General features: G+C 39.4%; 1 protein-coding gene across 7 annotated transcripts in view; it reads right to left on the bottom strand.

The window, feature by feature from the left end:
- Positions 1-23,545, bottom strand: part of exoc6b (exocyst complex component 6B) — a 151,132-nt gene that overhangs the window by 122,865 nt on the left and 4,722 nt on the right. For all 7 annotated transcript variants that reach the window (XM_041779378.1, XM_041779379.1, XM_041779380.1 and 4 more), the window contains exons 2-6: positions 10,712-10,877; positions 10,567-10,614; positions 10,398-10,488; positions 10,210-10,255; positions 7,912-8,116 (exon numbers count right to left, since the gene is read on the bottom strand). In XM_041779378.1, the coding sequence (XP_041635312.1) occupies positions 7,912-8,116; positions 10,210-10,255; positions 10,398-10,488; positions 10,567-10,614; positions 10,712-10,877 (556 nt within the window). The remainder of the gene's footprint in view (positions 1-7,911; positions 8,117-10,209; positions 10,256-10,397; positions 10,489-10,566; positions 10,615-10,711; positions 10,878-23,545) is intronic.

Raw genomic sequence — 23,545 nt, 5'->3', positions numbered from 1 at the left:
GGTAAATTTTGTCCAATCAATTCACTAAAACAGGCACTTACGCAGATAAAAGAAGAGGTATTTAACTCATTAGCACCTATGCTTAATTGTTTCTTAGCCACTCCAGAACATTCACATCGTCTTTAAACCACTTCTGTGCAGCTTTTGCTGTATGCTTTGGCTTATTTTCCTGCTGGAATGAATCTTCTCCCAAGCCGTAGTTCTCGTGCAGACCGAATAAAACTGATATTTTGCTGCTTTCATTTCACCTTCTACTTTTGCAAGCCTTCCAGGACCGGCTGCTGAGAAGCACCCCCACGGTATGATGCTGCCACCACCATGCTTCACAGCAGGGATGGTGTGTTTGTGGTGATGTGCAGTGTTTTAGAGTCATGTCTGATGGACAAAAAGCTTCATTTTGGTCTCATCAGACCAAAGATCTTTCTCCCACATGCCTCTTGGTGAACTTTAGTCCAGTGTTAATTTTGACAGCTCTCCTAATTTTAGTCTCAGTCTTAATCTTTAGATTAAATCCCTTTTAGTTTAAGTCACATTGTAGTCATTTATACCCTTTATAGTTTCAGTCGACAAAAACTCAAAAACATTTTAGTGTAGTTTAGTCCATTAAAAAAACAACATTTTTTTCTCTTGCCTTAGGCCGGCCATACACTACAGGATTTTAAGCCCGATTTGAGGCAAGATTTGCCTCCCCCAACGATCGTGGGGCTGTATCCCAAGTGGAGCCTCGTCGCAAACTATTATTTGTCTGAATAATCCTCAAGTGTGGAGTGTCAATACGATTATTTTACCGCTCCAAATCGCATCATAGCCTCCAAGACCCGGAATCGTAAATATCAAACATGTTTGAGCAGACAGGGTGGCATCACTACCCTGAGAGTTCCTTTCATTGGAACTAAGGGGCCAAGCCCAACTCCTGAAAAACAACCCCACACTTTAATATCCCTCCACCAAACTTTACACTTGGCACAATGCAGTCAGACAAGTACCGTTCTCCTGGAAAACACCAAACCCAGACTCGTCCATCAGATTGCCAGATGGAGAAGCGCGATTTGTCACTCCAGAGAACACGTCTCCACTGCTCTAGAGCCCAGTGGCAGCGTGCTTTACACCACCGCATCCAACACTTTGCATTGCACTTGGTGATGTATGGCTTGGATGCAGCTGCTCAGCCATGGAAACCCATTCCATGAAGCTCTCCATCCACTGTGCTTGAGCTAATCTGAAGGCCACATGAAGTTTGAAGGTCTGTAGCGACTGACTCTGCAGGAAGTTAGCGACCTCTGCGCACTATGCGCCTCAGCATCCACTGACCCCGCTCCATCATTTTACATGGCCTACCACTTTGTGGCTGAGTTGCTGTCATTTCCAATCGCTTCCACTTTGTTATAATACCGCTGACAGCTGGCTGTGGAATACTTAGGAGCGAAAATATGAAAGATGAAAACTAAACTTCTAGTGAGTTTAAGTCATTAAAGATCTATTTTTGGCTAGTTTTAGTCTAGTGTTTCTCATGGAAAAAAGGCTGTTGACCAACATTTTTAGTTGTCAAAATTAACGCTGCTCTAGTCCAGATTTAATGAGCTTTCTTCAACAGTGTCTTTCTCTTTGCCACTCTCCCATAAAGCTTAGACTGGTGGAGAGTAGTCATAGGTGTCTTGGTGGCCTCTCTCACTAGTCTCCTTCTTGCACGCTGACTCAGTTTGTGAGGACGGCCTGATCTAGGCAGATTTACACATGTGACATATTCCTTCCATTTCTTGATGATAGATTTAACTGAACTCTAGGGCAGTGGTTCTCAACCTTGGGGTCGGGACCCCATTTGGGGTCGCGACACACCAAGAAGGGGTCACCAGATGCCTTAAAAAAAACTACGTATATTTTTTAAATAACACCAATTTTACCAAATTTTAGCACATTTTCATCACTTTTTAACACCAATTTTGCAAGTTTTAGCACATTTTTGCCACTTAAAACCTGTGTGTAAATTTTATACCCTTTCCATCACTTTTTTTCTGCCTGTTTCTGCCACTTCGAAAACCACTTTCTGCCTATTGTTGCCTCATTATTGCCCTATTAACCACTTTTAGAACCCCTTTTTGCCCATGTTAACTACGGTTATCCCATTTTTGCCAGTTTATATACATTTTTCATCCCAGTCCACCCAATTTTTTTGCCAATTGAATCCTTTTTTAGTTATTTTTTTTGCAACCTTTATCTTATTTTTTGCCACTTTCATCCCATTTATGTTCTTTAAAAATCCATTTTCAACACATTTCCCACCTTTTTGTGCAATTATTAAACTAATTTAAGCAAATTCTCACCTATTTTAAATATTCTTTTAACAAGTTATTTTCATTTTAAGAAGGCTATTTACCACACAAATCAATAGAAAGAGATATTTGTTTAACTGGTAAGAGTGGTTGCTATTTAGGTCAAACATAAAATGTGGTTTTCACAGCTTAACTTCACAATGGACCATGATTTTGCTGACCTCCATGGGCCTCCATGGTTTGGCTGGGTCCCATAAACCTACCCTCTTATCCCTCCTTATGGGCAGCCTCAGGGGTCCTGGGTCTGTGGCACCTATATTTAGGGGTCGTGGGTGGAAAAGGTTGAGAACCACTGCTCTAGGGGATGTTCAGAGCCTTGAACAAAAGTTGTGCATCCATCCCATGACTTATAGTTTTCAATAACTTTTCTCTGAGTTGCTTGGAGTGTTCTTTTTTCTTCATGGTGTAATGGTAGCCAGGAGTACTGATTAAGCAGTGACTGGACCTTCCAGACACAGGTGTCCTTATACTACAATCACTTGCCCTTTTCACTGATTGTGAGACGAATTGGCTGGACCTCTACTAAAAGAAATATTCACCCCATGTTAAAGGGGTTGAGTATTTATGCAGTCACTTATTTTACATGACACTTTTTGTTGTAAATGTCGTTTCTTCAAAGAAATCAGTTTTCACTTTGACATTATGGAAGACTTTTTGTCTTTTTTGTCAAAAAAAAACTGACCATGATTGAATTATCAAATCAAGGTTGGTTCCTGGTTTTTAATCCTTTTTATCATTAATGTGAAATTGTGTCAATATCATAAAGTATTTGTTGTTTTGATATGAATTCGAATCATCTACTTTCTCTTAAATCTTAATAAATGAGGCTTTTTGTCCTCTTTCTTTTCCCTTCTTTTCTTCCAGAGGCCTGCTTCGTTTATCATCACCTTTATGACTTTTTATAACAGCTTTCTTCCTTTCTTCCTCTCCAGTTTGTTCTTCTTTCATCTTTATCACCCCATCCCTTCTATCTGCTTCTTTATCCACTCCAACCACCAGATTCTCCGTCTTCTTCCTCCTCATCCACATCTCCTTTTCCTCCATATCTCAAGTCTCCTTCTTGGCGTCCTTCTTCTCCACTCATCTTCCTCCCTCATCCCTCATCCTCCCTCTCTCCTCCTCTTCTTCTATGGGCATGTGGCAGCAGACAATAGCTCCATTGTAAGCTCTGCACTCTCCTCTGTCTCCTCTCTCCATCCCCTCCTCCTCTTCCAGCAGATCTATTTATTTTTTCATCCTCGGTGGAGGGAGCAGTACCGACGGCCTGCTACGGAGAGTAGAAGCTAATTTGGAACAGAGCGAAGCAGAGAGAGGACAAACTGAAGAAAAAAGGGGTTAAAGGAGAAACAAAAGGAGGCTCTGATTTGTACATCCGTAAGACACTACAATGACATAATCTCAGAGTCAGTATCAGGCTGCTGGACCGCTGAGGTTTCCATAACCAGTCTTGTAATATGTGGTTAGCAAAGTTAGCGGTTAGCTTCTGCAGTGACTGCAAAAGGATTTTCTACTCAGAATGAGATCAAGGACCCCCCACCGGGAGTGAGGATGTGCAGACAGCTTGTACTTCTTTCCTCTCTGTATTCACTGTCCAGTAGGGGAGTTATAAATCACAACCCACACCTTGAATCTGGGGTCACTGCTTGGTACAACTCTCATTCAACATGAAAAAGGGAACAACAGGTCCAGGATCCACAAGTCTAAGTTTCTCTATACCTACTATATCAGGTCCAGGTTCCATCTGTTATTCAGGTTAGAAACCACCAGTCTAGGTACCTTATGGACCCCCTGTGCCCTGTAGGGAAGCATCCTTTTATGAGGACTGAGCTGAATGAGCGTTACTTCACTGATGCTCAGTAAAATCAGAGTTCAGGGGGAGCAATGATGTTTTAGCGACATCTAGAGGACAAAAAAAAAAACTAAATGCTCCACAAAAAGCACTTTCTTTTACTCTTTTTATAACTTTCTACCAGGTCAGTAAAGTTTGACCTGAATCAGTGTTTAAAATGTTTCTTTCTTATTGTTTTCAGTTCAAGATGAGGTAAAAACTGACCAACAATTAATTGCTAAATTATAATATTTTGACCGTAAATTAGCAATTAATGTTAAATATTTGCTCCTTCTGGCTGATGCTTGTTTATTCTGATTCACCATGTGATATGGTGTGACAGTAGTTCGCAAATGGTGCACCTTGAGAAACGCCTTGGTGCACCGTGGGAAAACAAACTTACTAACTGTAAGATGTTTCAAAGACATATTTTATACGGGTATGGATACTGAGATTTTGGATTGATCATAGGTGCTAGAAAAGGAGGTGTCAGCACTCAAAAATGTCCTTTTAGGTAGTTTTTATTTAGACGGCATGCCGTATGACTACCATATCCTGCATGAACTAACGTTGAGCTTCATTTTCACACGTATACATCATGATATCTGATTAACTGAAGGATTAAATATGCTCCTAAGATTAATTCTCTACTATTTGTGTCAGTTTCACCTCTGATCACGATCAAATGCGACTTCAGACTTTAACTAATATGATTGACGATGGACATCATCAGAGGGCTGAAAGATGTTTAAAAGATGTAAAAGTACACAACATCCAGTTGTGAGGCTACCCGGTCTGCTCACTCTCACTGTTTATTGTGTCGAGGCAGAGAGACCTTGGATCACACATTTTCATGATTCAAGATGAGGGATAGTCCATCACATGGACACCACACGTTTGAGGATTATCCAGACAAATAAACCACTAGCGGCAAGCCTCACATCTAGTCCGGCCTACTTAAGCGGTGATGGGGTAAATCTATCCTGAAATCAGGCGTGGAATCATCTAGTTCAGCAAACCAAAGAGTCAAAATCTTTAAATGTAAACACACTCAACCTCAGGCTGTGAGCCTCTTTTCTTAACGTCTCCATCCTTCATCAGTCCATCATCAGCTGCTCCGTCCTAACTCCCATCCCTCCCCTTCATCCTGAAGAACATTCCCAAAATAATGGAGGTGTGTAAATAAACAAGAGGCCTCACTTTGAGCTAAGGATACCACAAGAGAACACAAAAACACACAAGCACAAACTCATGTAGGACTTCCTCGGCCTTGGAAAACACAAAAACAATTAGGTAAGCGCTGAAAGGCTTCGTCTCTCCGTGCATGTGCTCATGGACAGGCCGTGGCGTCTCCCGCAGCGCCTTCACGCTCGTTTATTGTCAGCTGAACCACAGAGAAGATCTCTGAGGCTGCTTCTGATTACAGGCAGACATGATGGAGGATAGTATACAGCTGTGGTGTAGGAGCAGATCCTACAGCATCTATCTAACTGATCTATTTTGGGTATTTTTAAACCTGATTACAGGAGCATCTCAAAAAGTTAGAACATCATGTACGAATTCATTTTACAGGTGATTTACACGAAAATGTTAAACTTTAGACTCATTTCATAAAGTGAAATATTTCAGACTTTTATGTTTTAACCTTGATGATTACAGCTAACAGCTCACAAAATCCACTACTTCATAACAATATTGTGGGAAAAGTTCTCACTCTGGTTCAGTTCACACAACCACAATCATGGGGAAGACAGCTGACTTGACTTCTGTCCACAGCTGTGGTTCTCAACATGGGGGTCAGGACCCACTTGGGGTCACATGACACTGAGAGAGGGTCACCAGATGCATTAAAAATGCAGATTAGTTTTGGAATTGTTTTTTTCCCCACACAATTTGTAACAATTATTTGACACTTTTCATCAATTTTGCCCAGTTCAAACCCATTTTTGCCTCTTTTTTACCCACTTTTGCCACCTTTCACCAATTTTGTCATATTTTTAACCCATTCTTATCACTTTTTACCACCATTTTTGCAATTTAAACACACTTTTGCCACTCTAAACCAATTTTTGTCCATTTTAAACCCTTCCACCACTTTTTTCTGCCCATTTTTGCCACTTCAAAATCAATTCTTGCCCTTTTCCACCCATTTTTTTCTCTGTTGACCCATTATTGCCACTGTTAACCCTTTGTTGCTAGTTTATACACCTGTTTTTGCTCATTTTAAACACATTTGACTATTTGTTATGCCCATTTTTGCCAGTTTAACCAATTTCTGCAGTTTCCTGCCTATTATCACGTTTAAACTTAGTTCTGCCACTTTCAAATTCCCTAACCACTTTTTGGGTGAGTTTTTGCCACTTTAACCCATATTTGCCAAATTTTGTTTATTTTTTGCCACTTCTTTCTCATTTTTGCCATTTCTAATCCATTTCTGCTACTTTTAAGATCCCATTTCACCACTTTTTTGCCATTTTTTACCTACTTTAGTTCTGTTTTTAAGGAAAGGGATTTACATTTTTCAGAAGGCTGTATACTATGGCACAAATGACTTAAAACGATATCTGTTGCATTGATAAGAGTGGTTATTATTCAGGTTAAACATGAAATATTGATATCACAGCTGAACTTTACAATGGTCCATGACTTTGCTGACCTCCATGGGCCCAGGGCAGGCTGGTCTCAGAGGCTGTATCAAAGCAGGAAGGGAAAAGTGTGGTAAGAAAAAGAGCACAAGCAACAGGGATCAGCTCAGCCTTCAGAGGACTGTTAAACAAAGCAGATTCAGGAACTTAGGGGAGCTTCACAAGGAGTCAGCGGATCAAGAGCCACCATGTACAGACGGGTCCAGGCAATGGACTACAAGAGTCACGTTCTTAGTGTCAACGCCAATCCTGAACCACAAACATCTCACCTGGGCAAGGGACAAAAAGAACTTGACTGTTGCTTAGTGGTCCAAAGTCCTGTTTTCAGATGAAAGCCAACTTTGAATTTCATTTGAGTCAGGAGGAAGATATGAGAGATCCAGAATCCAAGGTGCTTGAAGTCCAGTGTTTCCAGTTTCCACAGTCAGTGATGGTTTGAGGTCCCATGTCATTTGCTGCTGTTGGTCCACTGGTCTTTATCAAGTCCAGAGTCCAAACACCGCAGCCGTCTACCAGGATATTTTAGAGACCGTCATGCTTCCACCTGCTGAGCAGCTTTATGGCTATACTGATTTCCTTTTCCAGCAGGACTTGGCACCTGCAGAGTGAAACCATAACTACCAGAAACTGGTTCAATGGCCATGGTATTACTGGGTTTGACTGGCCAGCCAACCGATCTGACCTGAACCCCATAAAGTATCTCTGGAGTGTTGAAACGATAAAAAGACCTTCATGCCCTTCTGAAATGAAGCAAGCACAAATAAATTGCACAAATTCCACAACCTATTTCACATGAAAGTGGCAGGGTACTGAAATGAAGCCTAGAAATCTGTGCTGTAATTTGGTTCAGTAGGTAGCAGATATATTGGAAGCAACACCATGGTGGTGCCTGAAATCATCTCTAGATCTTCTGTCTGCTTCTTCTGTGTTGAAATAAGGAGGGAGCTCACCACATCTGGCCATGAAACTGCTCCTCAGTCACTTTTCAAATACTGTTGAGCTCCTGATAATGATGGCACTCTGAACTAATGGCTGTAATTCCTAAACAGTAAAACCCCTGTCATAATAATAAGAACCTCAGTGTATTTGATCTGTAGTCTTTGTGTACCTGTTTGATGGCGGTCTCGCCGATCTTGTCCGAGTGTTTCCTGATGCTCTCCAGGAAGTCCCTCAGCTGCGTCATGGCCGTGTCTCTGATCTGCGTCCTCAGTTTGGGGATGTTCTCCGCCATGATGGAGCAGAAGCGGTACTGACCAGCCCGGGGTAGACACGTCTGCTCCAGCTGCTCCAACGTCCGCAGGGCTGGGTAGTACCTACACAAGTACACAAAGTCTACTTTATATCTATTCAATCATAGAGTCCATTGTGGACATTTTTACCATGAAAATAGCAGATTTTAAGTTTTACTGATGTTTCTTGTTACAGAAGGACACTCCAGCACTCATAGCGGTAAAACCAAGTCCAAGCTGTCAGATTCATGACTGAAAGCACGCAGAAACACACAAAGATAAACACGCACACAGAGGTAAATACACACAGATACACCTCAGGGATCTTTGGCAACACAATATCCTCCAAACACTTCATCCACACAGGTTTTCTCTCCAGGAGCAGAGGCTGCTGGCTGACCTCTCACTGCTCTCTGTGAGCTCGGCAGCCGCAGGACACAGAGAAGAAGAAAAACACACAAATAATCGACAAATTTATGACCAACCAGACTCCTGTCTGCAGGTCAGACCGAGGGCAGGAGAGAAGCAGAGGGAAGAAACCTGTTTTATTATCCTGTGTGCTACAGCTCCATCTAGTGGCTGAGAGTGGAGGAAGCAACAGTGGAGGGAACTATATGGATACACTTTACATTTACACTTCTCATACCATCTGTTTAGAAATGATGCAACCTTTCATTATTCAATGATCAAAAATATTCAAACAGTCTGAAGTTTTGAAGGAAAGTACAATCATAAAAATATTTAACCAAAAGCCAGAGAAAGAACTGTCTAAACTGCACCAGCACAGCAACAGCACTAAAAGTTACATTCAGCTTAAAGTTCCTGTAAAGTGATTTAAAAAATCTGTATTTTAGGTTTATTGTATGACAGGCCACTGGGTTATGAACCACCAGGCCAAATTTCAGTCATGAAAAACATCTCTAAGTTTATTAAATTAAGCTTCATAAAAAAATTAGGCAGTATTATCTATTCTAGGATGGTGTGGGCGTGTCAGTTGAATGAGCCAAAGCCACACCCACTCACAAGAAACACAATCTTTTTAGTTTAAAAAAAAAAAACATGCAACAATGCTAGAAAAATGATGATTAGCATTGGATGCTTTTACTGTGACAGATTTGGCACTAACAGAACGTGTCCATCACCAGATACTTCACTAAAGCGTCTGTTAGCGTTGTGATGCTAACAGACAGCAGGGTTTCAACTGTTGCTGCTTTGAGAGAGACAAAGCCACATCCTGCTTCTTTAACTCATCCAGGACTAAAGGCAAAAAAATAAAAATATGGACAACCCTCAGTAGGTAAATGTTTGTTCCTCTTCAGATATCCTGCCAGTGTTTTGTTTTTAAGATAGAAAAACAAAACAGAACCAAAATATCTGAAGTTCATGATTAAATTCATCTGAAGTTCCTCTAGAAAATTCTTGGAAAATTTCCACAGAGAAAGCACCCACATTTTTCTCATGTTTATTGTAGAATATATTCTACAATAATTCTTCTTGTTTTTGAGGGGGGGTAATTCCTGACAATGTAATGAATATGTCCATGAAACTTGTGTGTGATGGAAATCAGTGTGAAGCTCTTTGTTTGTTTTTGACAAAAAAAAATCCTCAAAATTTTCAATGGCAACACCCTAAATTATGTCTAAAAATACCTTATGAAACTTCTTAAACTACAGGCAAAATTACTGAAAATATCTAGAAATATTCCTGTAAGAGTGTTCAGGAAAGAAAACTTCAAAAGTGGTTCAAGGAAAATTCCACTTTAAAAGAATTCATATGAAAATAAAGATCCTAAAAAAAACCTTATGAAAATCCCCAAATGTTTCTAGGAAAATCCTTTGAAAACATTCACAATCAAAAATCCCAGAGGACATTTTCTTAGACCATAACAAAGTTTGGATATGGCAGATGCTAATATCAATTGTTTCAATCAGGGAATCCTTGTGGAATTCTGTTGTTGTTGTTCTTTTTCCCCAAAAAAATCTCCATAAAACTTCCAATAAAAAAATTCCCAAATTTTATGGTAAAATTCCTCAAAGTCTTCGAGAAAATTTTTGACTCAAAATTCCTGATCATATATCCGTCAAAAATTCCTGATGACAATTTCTCCATATTCCCAGGAAAATCCCATATGACATGGAAATGTGTCTCTTCATCTACATCAAAATTAGATGCCATACCTTTTGGCCCTCATCTGCTCCTGTAGTCGGCTGTACATCTCCAGGACTGTGGGATGGAAAGAAAAATAAAAGAAAGATGGTTCAGTTCAGAGAAATTAAAATCTCGTGGGTCTATGTGAGGTAGAAAAACGTGTGTGGACATTTACAAATCTGTTCTTCATGTTTTTCTCATTTACTCTAAGTCTTACCTGGCAGACAGTGGGTCAGTTTGTCGATGGTCGTGGCGATGTTTCTCTGCTGAACTCGACACTGCTGCAGCTCCTCCATGGAGCTGATGAGCTGATGAGATAGAGGAAGAAATCTTCAAACACAAACCCTGATGTGACAGATGTGATGTTAGCAGATCTGTAAACTTACGTCTTTGCCATCATCCTGAAGGCGCCTGTTTGTCTCCGTCACCTGACTCTGAAGGAGGAAAACGAGGAAATGACAGAATTCAAGTTCATCTTCAGTGTTTCTCAGACAGTCAGAACATCCATCACTGCTCTCTTCTTTTTTTTACCTTGAGTTTCTGTGCCTCCCCTCGCACTTTGAGCAGCTCAGTGATGGAGTCGACAAAGCCCTGGAAGTGATGGTTACACATCTTCTCGATCTCTCGGTCGTGGTTCCTGATCCGAGCATCCAGCTTCTCCATGAAGAGGCCATGTTCCTGACCGTCGTACACCGACCTGCAGAGGAAGAAGAGAAACTACTACTTAGTTTATGTTTGCAGTACATTCAAGGCTAACAACATGTCTTCAATATATTTTAGCCCCTATTTTTATGATCCTCCATGTTTTCCTGCTCTCCATCCATCCATTTGGGCCATATTAACATGATACTTCATATCCACTCATTTCAGTTTCAGGAGCATTTGCAGGAGGGCATGACTTAACCCAGTGGTTGTCAAACTTTTCAGTCCATGACCCCCATAATAGAGGTGCCAGAGACCAGGGACCTCTACAGTACCCGAAGGTGGTTGAGCACAGCCATGCACAGTGCAGACAAGTACGCCCAAAAGGGGGGATTAAGGGGGCACTTTCTGGGACCCAGCCAAACTGACCATGGAGGTCAGTGAAATCATGGTCAGTTGTATAGTTAAGCTGTGATTTCCATATTTTACATTTAACCGAATAATAACCACTCTTGTCAAAGCAACAAAAATATTCTCTTATTCATTTGTGCTGTAGTATTCTTAAAAATGTAAACTCATGTTCTTAAAAACAGAAGTAAAGTGGTTAAAAATTGCTAAAATGGGTTAAAAATGGCAGGAATTGGTGGGAAAAGTGGTGAAATGGGATTTTAAAAGTAGCAGGAATTAGGGCTGAACGATTTGGGAAAATAATCTAGCCTAATTGCATTTTTTTAATCCAATATTGTGATGGCGATTTAATATGCGCTTAGTTCTTTAGTTCCTCATGCCATGCATTTTACAACAAAAACAAGCAATAATTCATTCTTTACTGTGTAACACAATATTCAATTAAACTAGGTAGAACAGTTTTTTTAAATACTGAAATGTGAGGATTTTTTACTCATTTTGCAAATTTGATATGAACTGTTGTATGAGGGAATGACATTTTTTATATAATTCTCATATTTAATACGAAAAAAATACAAAAATGAAGAGAATTGGATTTTTTTTGGGCACTATCCTAAAAAAATGCCACTAGAATGACTGCATGGTATGTTATGCATAACATCTCTGCTGCAAAAAAAGTTCTGAACTGGTATTTAGACACAAATTTCAGGTTAAAGAAATATTGCACCTTCTGCGATTAGAAAATTGCAGCAGGCCATAATGTGATTTAACATAATTTGTGATTAATTGCCCAGGCCTAGCAGGAATGGGTTAGAAGTGGCAAAAGATCAGCAAAGAATGGCAATAATGGGTTAAAGTGGCAAAGTGGCAAAATTTGGTGAAATGGGATTTCTAAAGTGGGGAAAAAGTGGTTAAAACAAGCAAAAATAGTAGGGTGCACCGATCGATCAAAGAAAATCGGTATCGGCGCTGATTTCCTTAATTTTAGGAGATCGGCAATTGACCGATCCTTGTAAATAAGATCAGTAGATAAGATCAGTTTCATATGTACCTCTACCTACTAAAGTGTGAAAAATGAAAGACTGAAAGAACTGATATAATTTAGTAGTTTGGACAGCAATGCTTTAAACTTTTCATTTATATCTGAGAGAATTACCTCATGTGCAGTTAAAACAACATGTTTGTATTGTTTCCCAGGTATTGTTCAGTGTTACTCAATAAAATAAAATTGAAACACTGAAGGTGTATGCTGTCAGTTATAAAAAAAAAAATCGGTATCAGCCAAAATCAGAATCAGCAGGTCAGGCTTTTTAAAGATCGGGGATCGGCCAGAAAATTATAATTGGTGCACCCCTAAAAATAGGTTAACTGATGGGGCACAGGTGGCCAAGTGGTCTGGGTGCACCCCATTTGCGTGGACAGCCCGGGTTCAGATCCGGCCCGGGGCCCTTTGCCGCATGTCTCTCCCCCGCTCTCATCCCTATTTCTGACTCTATCCACTGTCCTCCTCTATCAAATAAAGGCACAAAAATGCCCAAAATAAACCTTTAAAAAAAATAAATATATAAATAAAAGTTAACTGAGGCAGAAAAACAAGCAAGAATTGGCCGAAATTGGTAAAACAGGCAAAAATTGGCATAAAAAAAATAGTCAAATTTGGTTAAAATGGGCAAAAATGGGCGTCATACTGTGATTTAATCTAATTTTTGATTCCCCAGCCCCAGTTGTAAGTTTTAAAAATATGTTAGAATGTGTTAAATTGTTGGGGAAAACATGATGAAAAGGGGCTGTGGTGTAAAGTGGCTAAAAAAGAGGCAAAAATAGGTTGAAATTGTGAAAAAGATGATGAAAAGTTGCAAATGACAGGGCAAAATTGGGTGGGGAACGTGGTTAAAAAGTGGCACAGACATTTTTAAAATTAGAACCCCTTAACAGTTTGACACACTTTTCAGCTCCAAAGTGAGGGATCTATTCAGGACGCTAGCACCAAATCTACTGATAAAACAGGCATGACATTATCAGCAAACACAGCTGGGGAGGGCCCCTTCTCCGGGTTTGTCAGGGGCCCAGCTGACTGTGTGCAGACTTACTTTTACCGCATGTTTTTTTTTTTTTTTTACACTGAAATAATTTCATGCATACTTTTTCATTAGAATGGCAAAAATATAAAGTTTAAAATCATTTCTCAGTGTCTCAGGACCCACTGATTAAACCAACTGTTGAGTAAGTGCATGTACAAAATGTCACCACCAGGTGGCATCATCGTAACAATCTTCCACTGATTCCTGCCTTGTAGAGGGGTATCTCAACTGTATGGACTGGTAAAGGAATATGCACATGTCTTTTTAAACAGTCTAGTTTCTGCACTCTTGGTGCAACTGTGCAAATCTAAGTGCAGCTTTTGTGCTCTTTAGGGTGCAAATAGGAAAGTCAAATCAGAGTGAGAGGCTTTATTGGGATGTTTCTAATTTGTTGATGAAAAACTTCATGTGTCTTCTATAATATAAAATCTATGGAAGGAGACAGCACCATAATACTAGATAAAACAGGCTAAAAACACATCTGCTTTTCTGGCTATAATAACCGTCAGAATAAAAAATGTGGATAGATTTATCTACTGGAGCAGGATGTCTTCCCTTTGGGTAAAACACCACAAAGAAGCAGACATGTAGGAAAATAAAGACCAAGTGTTTACATGTGTAAATGTGTTGTCTCTGTTATAGTGATCACAGCTTTTCCTGTTCTCCACACTCACAAATACCTGAGTGTGGTTATCCCCCTGAATCCCCCGCCCTTCCTCCTGTTGACCAGGAAATGCTCCACTCATACAATAGAGAGCACATCTGACGCTAAACACTCACACTGAGCTTTCTATAGACACACACACAGCTGTGTGAGCGGACATCAAACAGAGATATTCATAGAAACAAAGCACAGCACACACACACAATGAGCCTTTTAGTGCAGAGATGCTGCCTTGAACAAACACTGAGCATCATGAAGTCACTGCTGTCGGTGTTAAAGGGTCAATTACAAGTAATAGAGTCATAGTTTTTAAATAGCATTAATAAAAAGCTATTTTGTCCTCTAAGGTGCACCAAAGTTACCTTGGTGGGGCAGCAGCTGGATGCTTCTCACCGTAGGGTATTCCTGTTCTCACAGTGATGGAGAACAAGGCCACAGCTGTGACTTTGAATGCCTCATTTCACTTTTAAAGCTCACAGACAGCCCAGTGGAAAAGTAAAACATATTTCCCATTTTTACTGTCACCTTTAGCCATTTTCATTCATTTTCTGTACATAGCAAGATCTTATTTCCTGTAGTTGAGCTACAGTCATAACTTTCAATCCACCAAAAGTTCCTAAATTTTTAATTTTGATTTTAAATTAAGCTGTTGCCTGTTTTATCTGAACAGACTGTGAAGCACTCCTAGCTTTAGACAGCTCAAATTCCAAAGTAAAAGCATAATGAAGAAGAGTTTCTTGACAGAACCATCAGGCGTGTCATATTCCAGGTTCTGAAGACGAGAGGAAAATGGAGAAAAAGTGGTCTGCTGAGGAGACAAAATGTTTGGTTGTGATCTGGGCAATGACAGAATTCAAGGTGAAGCTGGAGAGTAGAACAAGAAAGAGCAAGATATGCCGAACTTGGGGAAGAGAGGACGAAGGCTGGGTTCACCTGAATGCCAGACCAAATAATTAATAAAGTCAAGGAAACAAAAGGTAACAGACTTTTCTCTGTTTACCTGTAGAGCAGGGTCATCAAGTACATTTGTACAAGGGCCAGATTTAGCCTTGACAGAGACTCTGGGGGCTGGACTTTCAAATAAACCAAAATTAAATAAATGCTTTGGCGTAATTAACATGTGATTGTCCTAGTATTTGTATTTTAGTTCAAAATGCAGAACATTTTACCCACAGACTAGGCTGGGCCCCCAAAAATCCCAGAGAATGGGCCCTCCCCAGTTATGATTTAGCATCAATATGAACTCTTTAAGACACTATTTAACCTCTTTTCACGAGTTCATTTGGACATTTCTGCAACATTTCTACCACTCTTGACCCATTTTTGACCATTTTTGCTACTGTAAATTTTTTGCCACTCTTTAGGCCCTTTTGCCCCTTCCAACCCATTACCACTACTCTGCCTGGCTATTTTCTGCTAGGCTATATTTTTGCCACTTATAAACCATTTCTGATACTTTGCCATTCTTCAACCACTTTTCTTGCATGTTTTATCCCCTTTGTACCACTTATTTTCCATTTTTACCACTGTTTAACCCCTTTTCATTACTTTTTATGCGTCATTTTTGCCATTTTTAACCAATTGTTAAAAACATTTTGCCCCTTTTTTCCTCCTTTGCCTATTTTGCCACATTTTAACCTCTTACCACTTTTCCTGCCATTTTTTTTCTCCCATTGTGCTACTCTCAAACCCCTTTTCAACACTTAATCCGGCTATTTTTGTAGCATTTCCACCAGTCTTAATCCATTTTTTTGAACATTTAAAGTCAACCCTTAAAACCACAACATCTTCTTTTCTTCCTTTTTTGAATTTAATGATCTTCTGGGGGCCTGATAGGAAGCTTTTGGGGGCTTGATGTGGCCCTCAGGCCACCAGTTGATGATAAGTGCTGTAGAGCCTGTATCAGACACCACTTTTACTACTTCAGCCATAACAAGGGGGGAGTGGCTTTTATCCGTAAACGATCTCAAAAGGTGATGGCTTACAGATAGAAAATGCAGACATAGTCAGCAGAATAATCGAGAGTCCCGCCCTACAGTAGTCTCTGTCCGAAATATTTCCACACAGCTAACAGAGGAGCGGATATCCTCTTTAACTCAGCTGCTAACTGTTAGCGACTGCCACTACCATGGATTGTTGAGGACCGACAGAGGGCCGGGAACCATCAACAGGCATATGGGAGGACTTCTAAAATAAAAGCATTGCTGAACGGTGAGGTGTAGATTGATGTTTTGATTTTCTATCGATCTGATTGGATAATTAATCAACCAAACAATGTACTGATACACACCGATGGATTGTTACACCCCTAGTAGCAACTTCACAAACCTCACCAGGAGAGAAATGAAACTTAAAACTACAGGTGCAGTTACAAAGAAGTGATGAAAGCGAGACTTGTAAAAACATTTTTAGTTTAGTCTGCCTTTTTTTAGCTGGAGAAGGGGTAATTAGCACCTGAATTCTCATTTAAATGTTATCCCCTTTATTTTTGTAATATAATGATATAATACCATTATCACAGAGAGCACACAATAACACCACAAGATACATTTTAGCAATATTATCCAGCTCTGCAATTGTAAAAAAATAGGTGAGGAATCTAAAAAATTGTTTTTACTACATCAAATATGAGCGTACTACAATGTGACAAACAACACATATATAAATATATTTCCTGATACTTGGATTGTTGTTATTAAATATATAAATGTCTTTCCTGATACTTAGATTGTCATTATTGAATATATAAATGTCTTTCCTGATACTTAGATTGTCATTATTAAATATATAAATGTCTTTCCTGATACTTGGATTATCATTATTGAATATATAAATGTCTTTCCTGATACTTGGATTATCATTATTGAATATATAAATGTCTTTCCTGATACTTGGATTATCATTATTGAATATATAAATGTCTTTCCTGATACTTGGATTGTTGTTATTAAATATATAAATACCTTTCCTGATACTTGGATTGTTGTTATTAAATATATAAATACCTTTCCTGATACTTGGATTGTTGTTTTTGTCATACAGCTATAAAAAGTAGCAGTTGTGTCACTCTACACTGTGATTCTGTTCTCCTGGTACATTTCTAAACAATAGTGTGTTTCCTGACGGTGTGTGTGAGTGAGTTTGCGTTCAGATTAGCACGTGTGTTAGCTGCAGAGCCTGGTACTGTCTGACACAGACAAGAGCAGCACGCTTCACTTCTGTGCATCTTTGTGCACGTGTGTGTCCAACTGCAGCGTGTTAAAAACAACATATAAAGAGGACGGAGAGCAGGAATCAGGGATTCTCTTCATGGAGATCCTTCAGAGCCTCTTCTGTACACGTGGATCAGGAGAACTAATGGAGCACAGACAAAAAGAAGTTCATAGAAGTTTCTCTCCAATATGACGACATTATAAACAGCTGTCTGTGAGAATCTCATGTGTGTGGATGTAAGTCAGGATCTCTGGGAGGAAAGTTCCAGGCAGATGGTCAGCTGGCTAAAGAGGATCTTAAGCAACTTTAGAGCAGCATACTAGCAGTTGGGTATAAATATGTGAGTGAGAGAGTCTGCTCTGACAGACTGGTGACTCAGCAGGGTGTGTGTGGGCTGTAACAAGCTAGTGGAAGGTTACTCCTGTCTTTTCTCACTCGTGCATCTCTGCACACACACACACAGCTCTGCAAAGTTAAACATTTCGTAGATGTCAGACTATTTCAAACAAGTCTAAATGTACTCAGTTTATTCTTGTTTCCTTGTTTATCAGCTGATAAAACGATTAAAATATGAGCTGCAAGCTGCATCAGCTTTGACAATAATATGGTTTTCAATGTCAGATAACAATTTAAGGCTCTTTAGTACACAGCAGACTGCATTAGATCCTGAAAGAACCTTCTCTTTGCAACTAAAAGGGAATGTGTTGACAATAGAGACTTGGGTCTTCTTCAGACTTTCCACTCAAAGAGACAGAGCACAGCGATGGTCAATCAAATACAACCAAGTGCAGGCCGCAGATGGCCTAGCAGCTAGGTGATGCCCCATACGCAGACAGCCTGGGCTAATGTCCGACCATGTCTCTCCCTGTTTCTGACTCTATCCACTATCTTCCTCTCTCAATAAAGGCATGAAAAAAACCAAACCCCCCAAATCTGAGCGCTGATATGGTCAAAGAAGACGTCACTTCCTGGTTGTTTCACAGAGTTAGAAACTCACCAACACCTCTGCACAGACATGCAGGAAGAATAGCATAGCATAGCTATCGCTGCTGTTTAATTCATCGGACAATTTAGCAAATTGATTTTATTAAGTCTCTTTGGCATCTTGCACAGATTCACACACTAACATTAGCATCTGCTACAGACAGATAGAGAGCAGAGGAGAGAGACACCAGTGTCTCCTGGTCCCTAAAAATTTTCCTTTACATTTCGACCTGTGGATCCAGTAACCCTCTGAGACTGACATTGTCATAAAAGACAAGAAGAGACACAGATTGTTAAAGTAAAATGACTTTTCAACATAAGTCGTAGCCACTTCCTGTTCTTCCCCCTCTGGAAGCCCTCCATTGAGCCATTCTAATGATGCTATCCACGCCTTCGTAACCCTTATGGTAGCTTTTCTAGCAAGCCTTGAACCTGGGTGACTTTCTGCGGTCTTTGAAGATTAATTCCACATCAGTAACTCTGACATTAAGCGTCTTTTTATATATTTTTAATTAATTTTCGATCATTTCTCACACTAGCTAGGCATTAGCCACCATGTCGCATCCCCAAAACAGATTTCACATGTGCTGTTCCGTCGTTGCATAATGGTTTGCAGAACAGTTGCACTGTTGTCCTAGACAACAGTGCAACTGAAGGACAGAGCCTGGATAGTTCATAATGGAGAGGAAGCCTATGATGTGTCCTTTGTCACTGCAGACAGGAACTGCTTTGATTAATGGCTCATAATCAGCCAATATAAAAAAGGACAGGGATGTTTCTGTAAATATGTGAATATTTTGATGACTTTTTGTTATGGTATAATGTCTTTTTTTTACTTTTTGGTCCCTAAGAGAAAGGAGTGTTTGTGCAAAAGAAGTTTAATTCATTGTTTATTGTGTGTAACACATGAAAATGTTTGAGTTTTAATTTCCATTTAGAGTTTTCTTTTGTCTTTACAGTCCCATAACATTCTTAAAATTCCAGTGACATTACAACAGCACACATTAAAACCCAGGTTGTGGCGCGCTGGTAGTCGAGTGGTTAAGGCGTGTGCCATGTACGCAGGCGACCCGGGTTTGAATCCGGCCCATGGCACTATTTCCTGCATGTCTCTCCCTGCTCTCTTCCCTGTTTCGACTCTATCCACTGTCCTATCAAATAAAGGCCAAAAATAAAATCTTAAAAAAAAAAAAAAAACAGGTTGTCCTAGACAAAAGGATGTTTGGTGTGTTACAAGTTTTTAAGACAACAAGTCAAGTTGAGACAAAATGGTTAAAAAAAAAGCTTCAGGTCCAGAGGGTTCAGTGACCTAAATATGAAAAAAATCCAGACCAGATCAATCAGTCTCATGTGAGGAGAATGAGGTGGGACCTGGAAGCCGGTAGCAATGGCTGCCGCCGGTGTAGCGATTAGCTTGAATGTAATAATAGCATAGCTACAGTTTAATCAAAACTGGACCACATTTCTTTAATACATAAGAGCAAAGAACCACACTAAAAGCTTTTAATGATGGAAAAGATGTTTTCGCTCTTCCCATCCTGCTTTGGTATAATTTTGTGACAGTTACTGTTGGGGTTTAGTTGTACTGTAACCGGGTACAATGGCAGCTAGTGAAGTGTTTAGCTCAGATGTAGCTTGAGCGACAGTTTTTATCAAATCAGGACGACATTTCTTCATTAAAGACTTGCATTGAAAGATTCTTTTGGCGGAGAAGACGTCTTTGCTCCTCTCTACTGGCCTCGGCATCAGTTTGATCCACCAACAAGCTCCACCGCCAGTAAACTACAACAGCATTGGCCTGCCAGGCTCATGCTACTTAATGGGGCTGAACATGCCTACAACCTCATTTTTTCTGGTTGCTCTGATTGGTCTGAATGTGACACAGCATTCGTCCGATCAGGGAATCTTTTTCAAAAAGTCCTGCCCTTTGTATGGGAGGTTTCCCAGATTAATGTGAAAAATATCCATTGCTAGAGCAGTGATACTCAACGTGTGGCTCTATGTGATTATTTGTAGCTCTTTAATGTCTTCATTTTAAATATTAATCCCCCAGAAAAGCTTTTTGCCATTTTCACCAATATTGGCATTTTTCATCCATTTAAGCTTTCTTTTGCCATTAAACGCCCCTTTTTTCCTATTTTTTGCCCATTTTTACAACTTCTTTTTGACAATTTTATTCCATTTTTGCCCATTTTTTGCCATTTTTAGTCCAAATAAGCTACTTGTTGTCATTAAATACCACTTGTTTTCTTTTTTTTCCCCACACTTTTGCCTCTTCTTTTTGCCACTATTTTGCTCATTTAAGCCACTTTTAGCCATTAAATACCACTTGTTTTCTATTTTTTGCCCATTTTTGCCAATCTTGCCTGCTTTTTGCCCATTTTAGTCACGCATTTTTTTTGCCAAGTTTTTGCCACTTTTGGACCATTTGAGCCACATATAACTCATTTTTTTGTCACTTCTCACCCATTTTTGCAACTTCATACCACTTAGATTGTGGCTCTTGTAAAGGTATTTTTCAACAGTTTGGCTCTTTGGTTGAGCAGGGTTGAGTAACACTGAGCTACAGTGTCATTGTCTCGATAATATAACCACCAGATTGGAGTGCTTGTATTTTTTAATTTTGACTACTTTTCAAAACTATATATCATTTTTAAAAACTGGAAATCCTTGCCGTGTTCTGACTGGAGCCACACATCAAATTGAAGCTTTGAACAGTGCTGAATATTACTGCCCAGCAGCAGAAAGCCACATAATGAGCACACTCATACAGGATCTCTGTCATTGATGGCTAAATCCAAGAAAAACCTCAGCAGCTGCACTGTTAAACACAGGGTGGAGCCCGGCACAGATGCACTAACATAAACAGAAACGAGTGAGTTTTGAAAGTTATTGCGATGGTTTTCTCTTTATTCCCTGCAGTTTAACTGGAGCTGACATATCAGATTGGCCAATGCAACAACAAAAAACTTCAGAATGACCTCAGATGGCAAATATGAGGGCTGAGACACAATCAGCTAATCTGCAGCGATGCACAGAAGCTGCACGGTCGGTCAACAACACACAGAACACACACATGATTCACGCACGCTCAAAATTCTGATTTAAAAAACTGAACTTCATCAATAGTTTAGCAGCAGCAGAAACTCTCAGAGGAAAAAAGACGATGCACAGAACAACAGCGAGGATGCACCGTCTTCTCATGGTGATGTAACTTAACACAACCTGACAGCAGTGCACAAAAAGTCGGGGATGCAGACGCGGTAGCACGGAGATGAGTGGACAGCGGGGGTGTCGAGAGTCTTTTGGTGACTATGTGAAACCTGGAGAAGTTGGCTGACTGATCAGCTCTGCTGCTGTCAGGGCTCTCCTCAGTTTTTCTGCTGTCAGAGAGGAATGCTGCTGCCGGCCTCAACCTGCATGCCACTGCTGCAACAGGAGATACACACATTCACGAACATGAGTCATGAAACCGCAGGTATAAGGCAGTTTAAAAAACTCCTCAACCTCTTTGTGTTCATGATTAAAGTGTGTTTTAATGACTGACGTTATAGTGTTACAATGTCATTAAGCAGGCACTTTTATCCAAAGCAACGTATATCGGGACAGGTGTTGCAAGCTTAACTCAACAGACTTTGCCCAAGGGCCCACACTGGATGCTCAGTGTGCTGAGACAAGGTTTTGAACCCCATATCTCTGGTACCGTGGTCAGCAATGTAGGACATCTGCAAATGTGCATTCCCCAAAGCAGGTTTTATCCAAACCATTAGTACAGTACTCTTAGGTGGAACAAAAACCAAAGATCCACATTAAGGACAAAAAGTTCCTTAAGAAAATGTCTGAGCTGAATTATTAACCCTAACTGGGTTACTAATAAAGAAAGAAACTTAATGGTAACTCCTTAAAACTGAAACTGCTGTTCTGTTTACCAGGGATCATTGTACATCAATTGAGTCATTTTGTACATGCAACAGTGTAAAACAGTGTTTCTTACATAACAACCACTATGAAGTTGTCTCCAACCACAAATCATGATTGGTAATTAGACCTGAATGAATTGGGAAAATACTCAAATTGTGGGTTTTCTCACTAAATGTTGCAACTGCCATTTAATATGCAATTATTTTTTAATTCTTCAATTTGTGTGTTTCTCGACAGAAAAGCCATGAATCATTCTATACTGTAAGGTACACAATATTTGGTAGATTAAGCTAAGGCTGAACATTTTTGGAAAATATATAACAGCAATTATTTCTGACACATTGCAAATTCGATATGAATTTGTATTGAAGACAATGATGATGTTTTGTCCTTCTCATACTTAAAAAAAAACATTAAACAAGAAAAGCGGGATTTTTTGCAAACTATTCTGGAAAAAAGACACATGAATGTTTGCATGTTGGGTAGAGCATAAGCTGCTACTTTGAACAACTTTCTGTCCAACAAAATATTGTACCTTCTGCAATTTTATAATTGGTTTTGGACATATTTTGATTCAATGTAAATCTGGAATAACTGCCCAGCCCTATTTCTAACCATACTAATGTAGCAGTTCAACACTCATTAACACAGTATATCCTCAGGAAATCTGATTTAAATATAAAGACTAGCAATATTACAAAAATCCTGAACTGCCAACATGGACTTGTTTTGAAATGCAAAACACAAATTTCAGATGTGGTTAGAAATGATTTATCACAGTTAACGGTGAAAATTAAACAAGTAATCATGATTTAAATATCTTACTGGGAGCACAGATGGCCTAGCTGATACGCTGCACACCATGAAAACTGTAGCCTGGTTTTAAGTCTAGCCTGTGGCGCCTTTTCCACATGTCATTCCCCGCTGTCTCAACAAGTTTCTGACTCCGTCCACTGTCCTACCTCTTCATCACAAAAGCCCCAAAATATATATTTAAGAAAAAATCTGTTTCAGACAAACTTAGAAAAAGCACAGGGCTTGAAGTCCTATACAGCTTCTCATTTTTTGTCAATTTTTCAAAGTGTTTTTTTTTTGACAATTTTTTAGTCATTTCTTTTATTACTTTTTGTCTTTTTTATCATTTTTTCATAATGTTTTTGTCTTTTTTCATAATTTTCTTTCATTATTTTATTCTAATTTATTGTAATTTTTTCAGCATTTTTCCTTTTTTTTTCTTAAGTTTTTTTCACAATTTTTCGAGACCTTTTTTTCATTTTCATTGGCATTTTTTTCATCCATTCTCTTTTTCATTTTCTTTCATTATCTTTCTGTTTTTCTTATCATTTTTTCATCAATTTCTTCTCTTTTTTCATAATTTTATTTCATAAGTTTTTTCCTTATTTTTACATTATTTTTTCAGCATTTTTTCATTTTTTTCATCAATTTTTCAAG

The sequence above is a fragment of the Cheilinus undulatus genome, linkage group 22 (assembly GCF_018320785.1).
Source record: "Cheilinus undulatus linkage group 22, ASM1832078v1, whole genome shotgun sequence".
In the NCBI taxonomy this organism is placed as follows: Eukaryota; Metazoa; Chordata; class Actinopteri; order Labriformes; family Labridae; genus Cheilinus; species Cheilinus undulatus.
The sequence above is the reverse complement of the archived record's forward strand: the minus strand, read 5'-3'. Positions and strand labels throughout refer to the sequence as shown.